General features: G+C 44.7%; 1 protein-coding gene across 6 annotated transcripts in view; it reads right to left on the reverse strand.

The window, feature by feature from the left end:
• Window positions 1-2,606, reverse strand: part of FERMT2 (fermitin family member 2) — a 77,329-nt gene extending 74,723 nt beyond the window's left edge. For all 6 annotated transcript variants that reach the window (XM_036281550.1, XM_036281535.1, XM_036281543.1 and 3 more), the window contains exons 1-2: window positions 2,503-2,606; window positions 1,922-2,087 (exon numbers count right to left, since the gene is read on the reverse strand). In XM_036281550.1, coding sequence (XP_036137443.1) covers window positions 1,922-2,078 — 157 coding nt within the window. In that variant the 5' untranslated portion in view covers window positions 2,079-2,087; window positions 2,503-2,606. The remainder of the gene's footprint in view (window positions 1-1,921; window positions 2,088-2,502) is intronic.
• Window positions 2,607-13,274: the final 10,668 nt, after the last annotated feature.

Below are 13,274 nucleotides of genomic sequence, written 5' to 3' on the forward strand. Positions count from 1 at the left end.
GAAAGTCAGAATTATGTTGATAAGCACTTTCTATTTGAAAGTCAAAATATTAAGAAGATCAGTACTGGTTCAGTTCAAGAAAGATGCAAGGTTTCCATGTACACATTTCCTACCATGTCTGGCTTCTTTTCATTAAACAAAAAATTAAAAGTGCATCAATATTAAAAGATTAAGATTATAGTCACTTAAACTTAATATCATTTCTTTCTGCAAATAGTTTATTCTCTGTATTTCTATTTATGCCTGTGATTCTGTAGTAAACAATTCTAATCAATGCAATACAAATATAGAAGTCATTATTTATTCATTAAAGGCTGGCTTTCAAGAACTACAAGTTGTCTCAGTCACCTTCAACAGATCCTTTTTCATAATAAGAAATATTTCTTGCTGAAACCAGTGTTATTAATAAGGTCCATTTATCATATATAAAGCAATCTCTGATGTAAATGCTTGTTTCCTTTGAAAACAAAGGAAATACGAACAATGATATTTGACATTTTCTTCTTAGATAATCCCACACTAGTGCCCCACAAAAAAGGTTCACAAATATTTTGCAAGCAGTGATTGGCTTATTCAAGTGAGATGAAAAAAATGTTAACCACCAGTTAACTGGATAAGCAACACAGCAAAATCTCATTTTCAAAGAGCTACCCCAGGGGTATCTCTTTCCTGGGCTGTCTCAGAGAGCCAAACAATGCAGTCCTGAGAAAGAGGCTACCTTGTAAGGAACTTCTTTTTGGCACTTCAATAATTAAATTTCCTGCAGGGATATAAAGACAGTCCATCTAAAAGAACTCTGCCTTATTCCGCAAATTTGCATCCAGACACTATTTCAGTAAATTTGTATGACAGGTATACAATAATCCCTTGGTAAGAAATAAATTTCCTGATAAATACTTCTCTACTTTTCCGGAGTGGCTTGAAGAAGGAATACTGTTTTTTAAAAAAGTCCTAAAGCCTAAAAAGCCTATGCCACACATATCACCTTAACAGAGCTGCACTACATAGAAAGGCACTTGAAAGCTCAGGAAGACAGTCCTCCCAGCATTGCTCTTGTGATAAAATTACGTACTGAATCATTTCAGTAGCTTCTTCCAGCTGGAAATGGTTTCATCCATCACACAAAATGTGTACTGTGAAATTTCTTTACATTTATACTGTAATAGAATATTTAAAACTGAGTCCGTTTTCAATCAATTCAATATATATTTGTACCCAAGCAAATACTGCCAATCTCGAATTAGCTTAATGTCTGTTTTTTTTTTTTTTTAACACAAAATCATTTCACTAGCTTGTTATTAATATAAAACTGAATGCTGGAAATAGCTTACTCAAAGCATGGGCTATAGATAGTCAAACACTGCCCCACCCCTTGTAAGAGTGGATGACTGGGACATTATTTTACTACACTCCATCATGCAGTGGTACAAGCTACAGAACCGTCATACCGGCGCCAGAAGTTGCACATTTTCTGGTAGTTTATTCTTAAATACATTTTGCATCATCCTCTATACCAAACTTCACCAACATTTGGGTAAACTAAAGATTAGTAATTGATAACCACAAGCCCTGTAATATCCCTCTCTCAACAGTCACTTGCGCACTTTTCTCAATTCTTTCCATGTGAACTCGCTAAATGTAAAGAATTAAGTTCTCCCGGGAAACTACGCAATTACGTTAATTGGGAGGCTGGAATTACATTATGAAAATTTCAAAGAGAAACAATACAAAACAAGATGCAAAAGGGGGAAAGGTCTACTTGCCAAAATACAGAAAGATCTTACACTTTTTAAAAAAAGTATTTGAGGGACTCCAACCAAGATTTCTAAAACCCACCCCTCCCCTCGGAGAAAGTCCCCCCTCCCCAACTCGCCCCGAATCTGGGTGGTCGCTACTTGGACGCGCCTGGGATGCTACTCACCGAGTTTTTCCACCAACTTGAGCATCACCCCTCCAATGTGCACCTCCCCGGTCACTCTTAAGGTGACATCGCGGTTCAGGTCCGTCACATGAACACTCAGTTCCCACGTCCCATCCGCATAGCAGCCATCTGGCATCCTTATCCCGTCCAGAGCCATGGCTCCTTCCTGTGAGCACGGAGGAAATGGCTCTCGTAAGCGTCACTCCTCCCAAGGAAGGCAAATCCCACCGAATTCGCGGCGTCGGCCGCGGCCGGGAGAAGGTGAAGGACCGAAGGTTCCCGCACGAACTCGGGAGAGCGGCGGCGACGGGGGCCGGCTGCGGGCACCACTGTGCGCCCCCGCGCCCGTTCCCGGCGGCGCCCCACGCTCCCGCCCCGCCGCGGCCCCGGGCGGCCACGACGCCACCCGCCGCGCACGGCCCCAGCCTAGCGGACCGCCGCGGGCTTCACCTGCCCGCCTGCCGGCCGCACCCCGGCCCCGGGAGACGCCGCCCGCGGGTCCACATTCCTCCTCCTCCTCCAGCCCGCCCGCGCTCCCCTCGGGTCCCGGCCCCTCGCCGCGCGCCCCGCGCGCTCCTGACCTGCGGCTGGCGCGGCAACTAGCGCGGGGGCAGGGGCTCGCGGGGCAGCGCGTCCGGTCCCCCACTAAAGCCGGCGAAGCGCAGCCGCCCGGCGGGAGCGACTAATGGAGTCCCGTCGTCGCGGCCCCTCGCCTCCCTCCCGGTGCTCCACCCCTCTCTCCCCGCCCCCTCAGCCCGAGTCCGGCTGGGGCTGGGCGCGCCGCTCCCTCCTCCTCCGCCCCGCCGAGCCGCCCGGAGCGGGCCGGGCCGCCGCCCCCTCCCCCCGCGGCCGCGCTCGGGGCGGGGGGGCGCCGACTCAGGCTGGGGGCGGGGCGGCGCGCGGGGGCGGGAGCCGTGCGCGGGAGGCGGGGGGCGCCCGCGGTGGCTGCAATCTCAGCCCCGCGGAGCCGCTGCCCTTTTATGGAAATGAAGGACCGGGCGTAGGGAGAGAATCCAACATCCGGGCTCTCGGCAGGACCTGAGGAGGGGGAGCGAGGGGGAGCGCAGGGTGGGCGGCGGGGCGCTCCCTGCCCTGCTCGCGTCTCCGCTCTGGGGACCCGTGGCAGTGGGTGTCCGCGCTTCCAGCGGTGCAGGAGGCTTGTCCGTGAGAAATGGCCACAGGAAATTCCCAGGGCAAGGTCGTCGGCAAGGAATAGAGTCCTTCCCGCCCCCTCCCCACGCCTGGAGCGAGTCCAAAAGCCGCCGGGCGGTGAGGCGCGCCGCACTCCGGCCACTGGAGAGTGGCTTTGGGACGTGAAAACTTTAAAAAGTAAATGCCCAAGCCGGCTCCATGGACATCCCACAGAAGAATGACAAAACCCAGAGGTAATGTCCGGCACAACCAGCAACTCCTACTGGACTCCCAGGAGTTTGCACGCGCTCTTAACCCGTTCGGAAGCTCCGACCAGAAGCGAGCCGAACACGTCCTGCGATGCTCTCGTTTCAGGGAGAAAAAAAAGAAAATCAGTGCCGTGGTTTTTACCAGAAACTTTCTCCAGCTCTTAATACGCCTCTGTATTTTTATATGCAACTTAAATCTAACAGTCTACTAAAGCTTTTGGATGGACATACCTCCACCACACCCTCAGCCACACCTTGAAAGAATTTTAATAGCTCTGGGCCGGTGCCAGCCAGCATGGGGAAGCACTAAAGAACCTTACCTGCTGAGACTGACTAGCGAAGGAGAACGGTCCTCCTGCTCCCAACTTTACTTTCCCCCTTGACTGTTGCACTCTGGAGAGTGGGCTCTATTCAGAAATAGCTAGCCAGGGAAACTACCTCCCTGGCTAAAAGCATGGCTCAAAAAATATAGGTCGCGAAGACTCAGATAAAATATCCCAGGTCCTATAAAAGACCCGTTTTTAAAGCCTCAAAGTCATCTTGCTCCGTGTCAAACACTGCGAAGAAGAACCCACCTGGTTAAAAAGCCTTCGTTCATCAACACAATTGGGAAACCAGTAAAGGCCTCAAGATAGGAGTGGGACGCATAAAGGAGTGAAAGGAAAGCAACGAGATTTAGTCAGATGCCAGAGGTTTGGCACAAAAAAATAGGGAAAACCACTATAGTATTTTCAGCTAGTCATCATGGAGAAATTGATGCCTCCAGTCTGTAGTCTCTCCACTCTCCAATTATTTCTACCCATGGAGGTTTCAAGTAGTTCACTTGGAACCAGAGAGGAGAGAATGTTTACGTAAATTACGGTGTTGAAAACATATAGGAAAATGTTTTTAATAAAAGGGAATTGCTTGTTAGGGCACAAAACTGTATGTACATGCAGCTGTAAAATCACAAGCTTATTTATTCTTAAATATTCAGAGAAAAATATCTGGAAGGGAACACACCACAAAATTAAGAACGTGTCTGCTGTTGAGATCATGGGAGATTTTTTAAAAATCTTTTATTCTTCATTTTCTACAAACTCTAAAGTTTTGCATTCAGAACCTTTCTATCACCAGCTCAAGTTGCATTCAACATCTCAGTTTCTCTGTGCATGTCATTACATTCACAGTGACCGAGCCAGAGGAAAAGGGACAGAGATTTACAATGGAAAATGGAAAGAGGCTAAGAATTGTAATGACCTTTGCAAGTGCTCCAATAAGCTCCGAATAACTATGGCTTTTCAAACATACCTTTATAGAACTAAAAAAAAAAAACAACCTATGTCCTTTCTGAAGATGCCCTTTCCTTTAGACAAAATGTCAAAGCCAACTGTTCTGTCTCAGAAACCCTTTCAATACTCAGCTTCCACGTTTTAGTTCTTTTCTCACCTTCCTGTGAATGACTTTCTGAACTTCCCACAGTGCCTACCTACTACACTGACTGCTGCCCACTTGTATGAATGTTCCCTGCATTCAGTGACAGAGGAGGGTGGGCTTTAATATTGTGAATAACAGCCCCATTTCTTAGCATTAGAAATAGCTTAATTATAGCTTTATAAGAGACTTCACTAGCTTTAGAAAAGCAGCCGTTTATGTTTGAGCAGTATCAAGCACAGGAAGGCAGTGGCCCTCCATGAAGTACCATTGGAAGAATAATTAGATTAGGATGCAGCTGGTCCCTTGGGGCCTTCTTTTTGAATATTTCAAGTTGTTGCTTGCTTTGAAGATGAAAAGAGGAGTCAGACTTGAATCTCTGAAACGTGTTGGTTTTTTTTCCCCTAGTTTATCAAGTGAGACCTTCAAGTGCATTTCTTAAATGGTTACTTCTACCTAAAGTTTTTCAGTGTATTTAGATGTGGAATCTTATCTGAAATCCCCCACTAGAAACTCTAAGACTGCAATACTTGTGGTACTTACATCATACTGAAAAGTAGCCGAGAACTCCAGTGTTTGGAAGAACAGCTCAAGCACTGAAAGCAGCAATATCCAAATAAGGTACCAAGCACTGGACTTAGATTTAGACTAAATGATACCTCACAGATCTGCCTTCAAATGCAGCCCTCCAGTTTGGTAATCCGCAGGTTGAGTTCAGCTTTTTCTCTGAGCCTAAACTGTGCTTTATATTTCTAAAAGGTTAATGCAAATATAACCACAGGGTTTGAAAAAACAGAGAGGTTGGGGGATATAAGAAAAATAGGAGGTTTGTGTGAGCGTGAACGTGTAAAGTTGGTTTAAAATGCTCTTAAAAAATGCCAGGCGAGGCCAGCAAGATGAAATGTAATGAATTATTCCTGTCAAATGCCAGGTGAGCAGAATTCTCTCTTTGTCTCGGGGATTGCCAAAATTGGAAAAAAAAACTGGTAAAGCTACTAAGGAGGTAGAAATCAAGGGGCATGCGGTGTGAACTCAGAATGGGAAGGGGCCAACTTTTTTTGATAGAAATAGGCAGTCATTTTAAATGGCAAGGAAAGGGCTGGCAAACTGAGAAACAAGATTTGCTAGGAATGGGGTTGTTTCTATCTATACAGACCTGAAGAAGGGCTGGGCTCTGAGATACTATGAAATATCTGCTTTAAAGGGAAAGAAATATATCTACTGCTCTAGACTACAGAAAGTGTTTTGTAGGAAACAATGCTGCGTGATAACTTAAATTTTTTTTCTTTGATATAAGTTTGAACATCATGTCATCTTGTGAAAAGTTCTGCCCTTGCAAAGTATGAAATGTTCACACATGTGCTCACACAAACAAGGTAGGTAATTGTGTGCTTGGCACAGTGCAGGCAGGGAGCTGAGACAGGCATGTCACAAACTCTTCAGGAACATCTGTATAATGCAGGAGGCTTATATTTAAAACATCAGGAAGGCTATCCACATACAAAAAGAATGAAATTAGCCCTGGCCGGTTTGGCTCAGCGGTTAGAGCGTCGGCCTGCGGTCCGGAGAGACCCGGGTTCGGTTTCCGCTAAGGGCACGTACTTCGGTTGCAGTTTGTCCCCGGCCCTGGTTGGTCGTGCGGGTGGCAGCCACTCGATGTGTCCCTTCACGTCGATGTTTCTCTCTCTCTCTCTCCCTTCCTCTCTCTCCCTCCCACTCTATCTGTACAAAAAATGGAAAAGTATTCTCGGGTGAGGATAAAAAAAAAAAAAAAAAGAGAATGAAATTAGACCCCTACCTTACACCACAAACAAAAACTAACTCGAAATAGATGATAGACCTAAATGTAAGATCTAAACTATAACATTCTTAGAGGAAAACACAGTTGTAAACCATTGTGGCCTTGGATTAAGCAGTGGCTTTGTAGGTAAAACATAAAAGCAAAAGCAACAAAATAAAATAAAATTGGATTTTATTGAAATTTAAAATGCATATGTTTCAAAGGACATCAAAAATGTGGGGGGAAAAAAAAACATACTGCAGAAAGGGAAAAAATTTGAAAGTCCTATATCATTCTTTTTAAATCCTCACCTGAGTATATGTATTTTTATTGATTTTAGAGAGAGGAAGGGAGAGAGAGAGAGAAACATCTATCGGTTGCCTCCCATATGTACCCTGACTGGGGATCAAACCTGAAATCTAGGTATGTGCCCTGACTGGGAATAGAACCTGAAACCTTTCTGGAATGACACTCCAACCAACTGAGCCACCCTGGCCAGGGTGAAAATCTTATATCTTTTAAGGGACTTATATCTAGAATATATAAAGAGCTATTAAAAGTACACAGTAAGAAGACTAATAACCTATTTAAAAATAGACAAATGATCTGAATAGACAGTTTTCCATAGATTTATAAATGGCAAATAAGCACATAATGAAATGCTCCTGCCCTGGCTGGGTGGTTCAGTTGGTTGGAGCATGGTCCTGTACCCTAGAAGGTGTTGGGTTTAATTACCGGTCAGGACCTGGGTTTGGGTTTTGATCCCTGGTAGAAGCACGTGCGGGAGGCAACTGATCAGTGTTTCTCTCTCTCTTATCCTTCCTCTCTCTCTCTAAAAGCAATAAGCATATCCTCGGGTGAAGATTTTTCTAAAAAATCACAAGGGAGAAAAACTCTATTACTCTAAGACTAAATTGTAAAGTCCTGAAAGAAGGGCACCAATAAAGTCACGGAGTGTTTTATGAAGAAGATAAATGGAAATGAATCTGAAGGAGTAGACAGTTAGATCTACAAAGAGTAATATGGAAGCTCGGTTGGTGGGGCTCAGTGGTTGAGCGTCAACCCTTGCACCAAGATGTTGCTAGTTCGATTCTTGGTCAGGGCACATGCCCGGGTTGTGGGTCAAATCCCCAGTGGGGGGCATGCAGGAGGTGGCCAATCAATGTTCTCTCTCATTGATGTTTCTATCTCCCTCTCCCTACCTCTCTCTCTCTAATATCAATAAAGAAAAAAAAAAAAAGAGTAATATGGAAAATCATGAGGCTGAAGTGAGCACGGCCGGCTCGCCAGCCAGGGAGAATAGCCAGGAAGATACTCTGGGCAAGAGTGAGCACAGAGTGGGGTCAGACGAGGGAGGACAGGAGTTCAGAGTCTGAGATGGAAAAAGGGAGCCATTAGAAAGTTGGTTGGGCCCAGCCGGTGTGGCTCAGTGGCTGAGCATCTACCCACGCACCACGAGGTCTCCAGTTAGGTTCCCAGTCAGGGCACATGCCCAGGTTGTGGGCCAAATTCCAGTGGGAGGCAAGCAGGAGGTGGCCAATCGATGTTCTCTCTCATCGATGTTTCTATCTCCCTCTTCCTTTCCCTTCCTCTCTCTCTCTCTAATATCAATAAAGAAAAAAAAATTTTTTTTAAGTTGTTTGGTCCTGGCCAGTGTGGCTCAGATGGTTGGAGTGTCCTCCTGTACACCAAGGGGTGGCGGATACGATTTTTATCAAGGCACATACCTAGGTTTTGGGTTCACTCCCCAGTTGGGGGTGCATGCAGGAGGCAACCAATCGATGTTTCTCTCTCTCTCCCTTCCTCTCTCTAAAATCAATTAAAATTTTTTTAAAGGTTTGTACATAGTAGTAACATCATGAAAGCAATGTTCAAATAAAAGTAATCCAGTAAAAATATGCATGCTGGATCGGAAAAGCTATGGAATCAAATCCAGAAGGTTGGTTTGGAATGTGTTCATAACTTAGATGTAAGAAAAAGCCGTTGGTTGGTAAGATAAGTAATAGGAGGTGGGGGACAGAGGAAATTTCAACAGAATTATTATCAGAAGCTTTTGAATATATTTTTTAAATCCTCACCCAAGGATATTTTTCTATTTATCTTCAGATAGATTGAGAAGGAGAGAGAGAGAAACATCGACCTGAGAAGGACACATTGACTGGCTGCTTCCTGCACCACCCTGACCAGGGCCAGGGACGCACCACAACCGAGGTATGTGCTCTTGACTAGAATTGAACCCGCAACTCTTTGGTCCGCGGACTGACGCTCTAACCGCTGAGTCAAACCAGCCAGGGTGCTTTTAAGTATTTTTGATGTTGTTAAGTGCTGTGCAGGGCACTTTAAATGTTCCTCACAACAACCCTGAGTTTTCATTAATATCCTTATCTGATGTGAGTTAACTGATGGTCAGATTGGTCATCTGGTTACATAATTTGTACCAAACCACATGGCTGGTATATGGAAGAACTGGGATTAAAATGTCGGTGTGAAGAAAGGTTATAAATGCTCCAAAGTGTTATGTTTGGGTGACCAAGAAGAGCAGTGGAGTTACTGACCTGAGAAACCGAAGTCAGAAGGAGCTGGTTTCGGGGAGTAAGGGAAAGATGAGGCATTTAAAAAGAAATATTGAACTTTGGGTGAAAGCCATATACCCCAGTGGAAACATTTAGAGGGCAATTATTAAATAAGGCTGGCAATATTGTGAGAGCATCAAATCACACTGATAAATCACTAACATGGAAGCCAGCCATATAGATGGCTCAACCCCCCAAATGAGACTGACCCTTGGGTAACTGCACCCCAATGTCAGAAGCAAGAAGAAGAATCATCTAAGGCAACAGAGAAGAAAGGATCCAAGGTGGGAAAAGAATCCGGTTAGTCCAGTGTCAGGCAAGCCAAAAAACAAAACAAAACAAAAAGGAGAGAAAGAAACCATTTTCAAGAAGGAAAAGGTGGTCAGTAGTATCGAATGATACAGAGAAGTTCAGGAGAATAAAGAGTGATTGAAAGAGCCCTGGCGAGGTAGCTCAGTCAATTAGAACATTGTCCTGATACACCAAGGTTATGTGTTTGATCCCAGTCAGGACACATATAGGAATCAACCAATGAATGCATTAATAAGCAGAACAACAAATCAATGTTTTTCTCTCTCTCTAAAAATCAATAAAAAAATTTTGCAGAGGAGCCTGGCTGGTGGCCAATGTGGCTCAGTTGGTTGAACAGCATCCCATGTGTGGAGAAGTCACCAGTTTGATTCCCAGTCAGGCACATGCCCAGGTTGTGGGCTCAATTCCCAGGAGGGGGCATGCAGGAGGTACCTGATTATTGTCTCTCTGTCTCCCTCTCCCTTCCTCTCTCTCTCTCTCTTTCTCTCTCTCTCTCTCTCTCTCAAATCAATAATAAAAACATATTTTAACAAAACTTACAGAGAACAATTTTATAGTCAACTGAAAGAGGTTTCAAAAGTTAAAAAAGAAAAAGGGAATTTTATCAGGGAAAAGAAAGCAAGAAATAGGATGGTAATTTGAAGATGCTCCAGGAAAAAAGATGCTTTTTCAAAACAAAGGAGACCTGAGCATGCATAAAGACTATAGGAAATATAAGGGGGAAATAGTTGCTAACCACTAAAACCAAGATCCCTCCTGGGATTATCCAGGATAATCCCAAAAATTCAAGGGGGAAAGGAGCAGCCCTTGCCAAGGCAGACGAAATACACACCAGTTTGCAGGGATGGGACTGGGTTATCGGAAAACTCTAGTCTTATAAAAGTGGAAAAGCACAGCAGGAGAAAGCAAAGAGGTACATACACATATTTAAATAAATGCTGTTAATATTAGTCAATGAGCGGGTGGGGCTGGCTGGATTATTGTGCTGCTCAAATGGATGTCTTCCTAGGAGGGCAGATTGGGGCCAGGATGTAAAAAAGGAAGGATGTGATTAAGAGATTATTTCAGTACATCTAGGACAGTGATTCAAAGGCCCACAAAGGAAAACCAGTGGTGACAGCACAGATACCAACTTGTCCCGCCCAGAGGTGCTGCTGGGGATCTGCTGGCCCGGGGACACTGTGGCCATCACTTATGAAATCACTGGAAGGTCTCAGGGGGAGAGGCCAATCCCCACAGCCTGGATGCAGTCAGTTCCTACAACACAGCAGAAACTCAACTCGATCCGTGTTTCCTTGTTAATGAGCACACTAGGCTCCTCCCTGACTTTCAGTGTTATTTATTCTCTAGCTGGTTCCTCCCAGTTTTGGGTAGCAGGTACTTTGCTGACTGCCAACCCCCATTCTGAGAAATGATCTCCACCTCTTCTTTGTACCACATTGTTCTCTTCAAATGCATAAACCCTCTATTCTTCCCAAATCAAGAGTTGCAGTTCCACTAAAAGAGCCAAACTAGAAAGTCACCTACAATTCCAACTGTCCCAGGGCCAACTCAGTCCAACTTGGAAGGACAAAAGTGCTTTTTATCTACTTGCTCCTAAGAAGGTGCTCAGGTAACGGAGACTTGACCACAGCTGAACATCACCATCTGGTGCCTGGGAGGTGTCACTGCAAACCTTTTCTCTCCCTTGAACTAAATTTAGTAAATAATTCATTAACAATTTAGTGAGCAAATGGACAAAGTGTCCCTGCACCAATTTAAAGATTAAACTCTTCATTTTTGGATCTCATCCTCTCTTTAGGATGGACCTCTTGGAGGGATCCCCCCTATTCCTGCATCCGCAGTTTTTTCTACTTCATCTAATTCTCTTCTAACTTGCTTCCAGAGCACTGCCATCACCATAAACAGACTCCGTCTCCCATTTAAAGAAAGAAAGAAAAAAGTCTCTCTTGCTCACATGTATCCCTCCACTCCCCATGCACTGCTGTGGTCCCCTTGGAAACAAAACCACTCAAATGAAACATCTGCATGCATTATCTCTACTTCCTCAACTCTAAAGTACTTTTTTAAAAACAACTTTAAAAAATGTTTTTATTGACTTTAGAGAGAAATGGAGGAGGAGAGAAAGAAATGGAAACATCAGTGAGAGAGAAACATCCATCAGCTGCACACCCCCCACTGGGGACCAAGCCAGCAACCCGGGTATGTGCCCTCCTGACTAGGAATCAACCATTAACCTCCTGGTGCATGGGATGACACTCAACAGACTGAGCCACACTGGCTGGGCTAAATCACTTTTTAACTCACCCCAAATTGTTCTGTTTCTACCACTCCACTATAACTGTTCTTACATCACTAATGAATGACCTTGGTGCTGCAAACCTGCGGTGCCTTTTCCATCCGTGTCTTATTCAACCACTCAGCAATATTACACACTTGTCTGCTCTTTCTAATTGCTTGCTCCTCATGGGATCTACTTGCACATGGAAACTGCCATGTGCTTGTTTTTCTTCTACCTCTGTCCTCTTTTTCAGTCTCCCTTGCTGGCTCCTTCTCCTCTAGCCCGTCTTTAAGTTCAGCATGATAGGTATGGGCCCCTGTCTGGGACCTTTTCTTCTCTACAGTATTCTCTTTCTAGCTGATTTCCTCCTACTCACAATACTCTCTCTATTCTGATGATTCTCAAACGTCTGACCTGACCTAGGGGCTCCAGACATGGAGATCCATGTGTAACAGGATTTCAAACTAACATGTGCAATGTGAGACTGATTTTCCTCCAATAGCTATTTTCCCATATTTTCCACCTCAGTATGTGACACCACCATCCCTCCATTTCAGTGTGAGGGAGAAACACTGATCCGTTGCCTCCCACATGCACCCCGATGGGAGATTGAACCCGAAACCTGACCGGGAAACAAACCCGCCACCTTCTGGTGTATGAGACAATGCTTCAACCGACTGAGGCACACCATCCAATGACTAATTTAGTGCTAAGTCCGTCTCCAAAATAGATCCCAAATTGATCCACTTCTCTACATCTCCATGGTCACTGCCCTGGTTCTAGCCACTGTCTTCTCCCTTAAATTATTTATCCAATAGCCTCCTAAGTGGTCTCTGCTCTTTCAAGTCCATTTCCTACACAGTAGCTAGAGCGATCCTTTAAATATGTGAATCACAACATTTACTCTTCTCTTAGGAACATCAAAGGCTTTCCAATACAGTTGGAATAAAACCCAACCTCTTTCCGAAGTCTCAAAAGGCCAACCCACCTCACCGACCTCCTGCTGTCTCCTCTTACGGGACTCCTCTTTCTTCTGTCTCAGCCACCTAGTGATCTCCTCAAAGAGCTCTTCCTGGCCACACGGTTTATAGTCGCTTTTTCCCTTACTGCCCAGTTACTTTCTATTTCTTCATCTGCTTTTTTCTCCCATGAAGATGAACCAAAGATAGGAGATTATCTTATTTGTTTGCCTATTTGTCTGTATCCCACCCAACCCTCCCTTCTGCCATCAAATGTACCCTTCTTTTGTCGATCTTAATCCCTTCACCTTTGTCACCCAGTCCCCCACCTCTCTCCCCTCTGGCAACTTATCAGTTTTTCTCTGCATCTGAGTCTGTTCTGTTTCATTTGTTCATTGATATTGTTCTTCAGGTTGGTAGTTACAAAATAGTCACGGGGATGTAAAGTTCAGCCTAGGGAATATAATATTGTGATAACTATGTATGTTGCCAGTTGGGTACCTGACATATCCAGGGGAACACCATGTAAACTATATGATTGTCTAACTACTATGCTGTACTTTGGAAACAAATATAAAATAATATTAGCCCTGGCCAGTTTGGCTCAGCAGTTAGACCGTTGGCCTAGGGACCAG

Source organism: Molossus molossus, unplaced genomic scaffold, assembly GCF_014108415.1.
Source record: "Molossus molossus isolate mMolMol1 unplaced genomic scaffold, mMolMol1.p scaffold_m16_p_1, whole genome shotgun sequence".
In the NCBI taxonomy this organism is placed as follows: domain Eukaryota; kingdom Metazoa; phylum Chordata; class Mammalia; order Chiroptera; family Molossidae; genus Molossus; species Molossus molossus.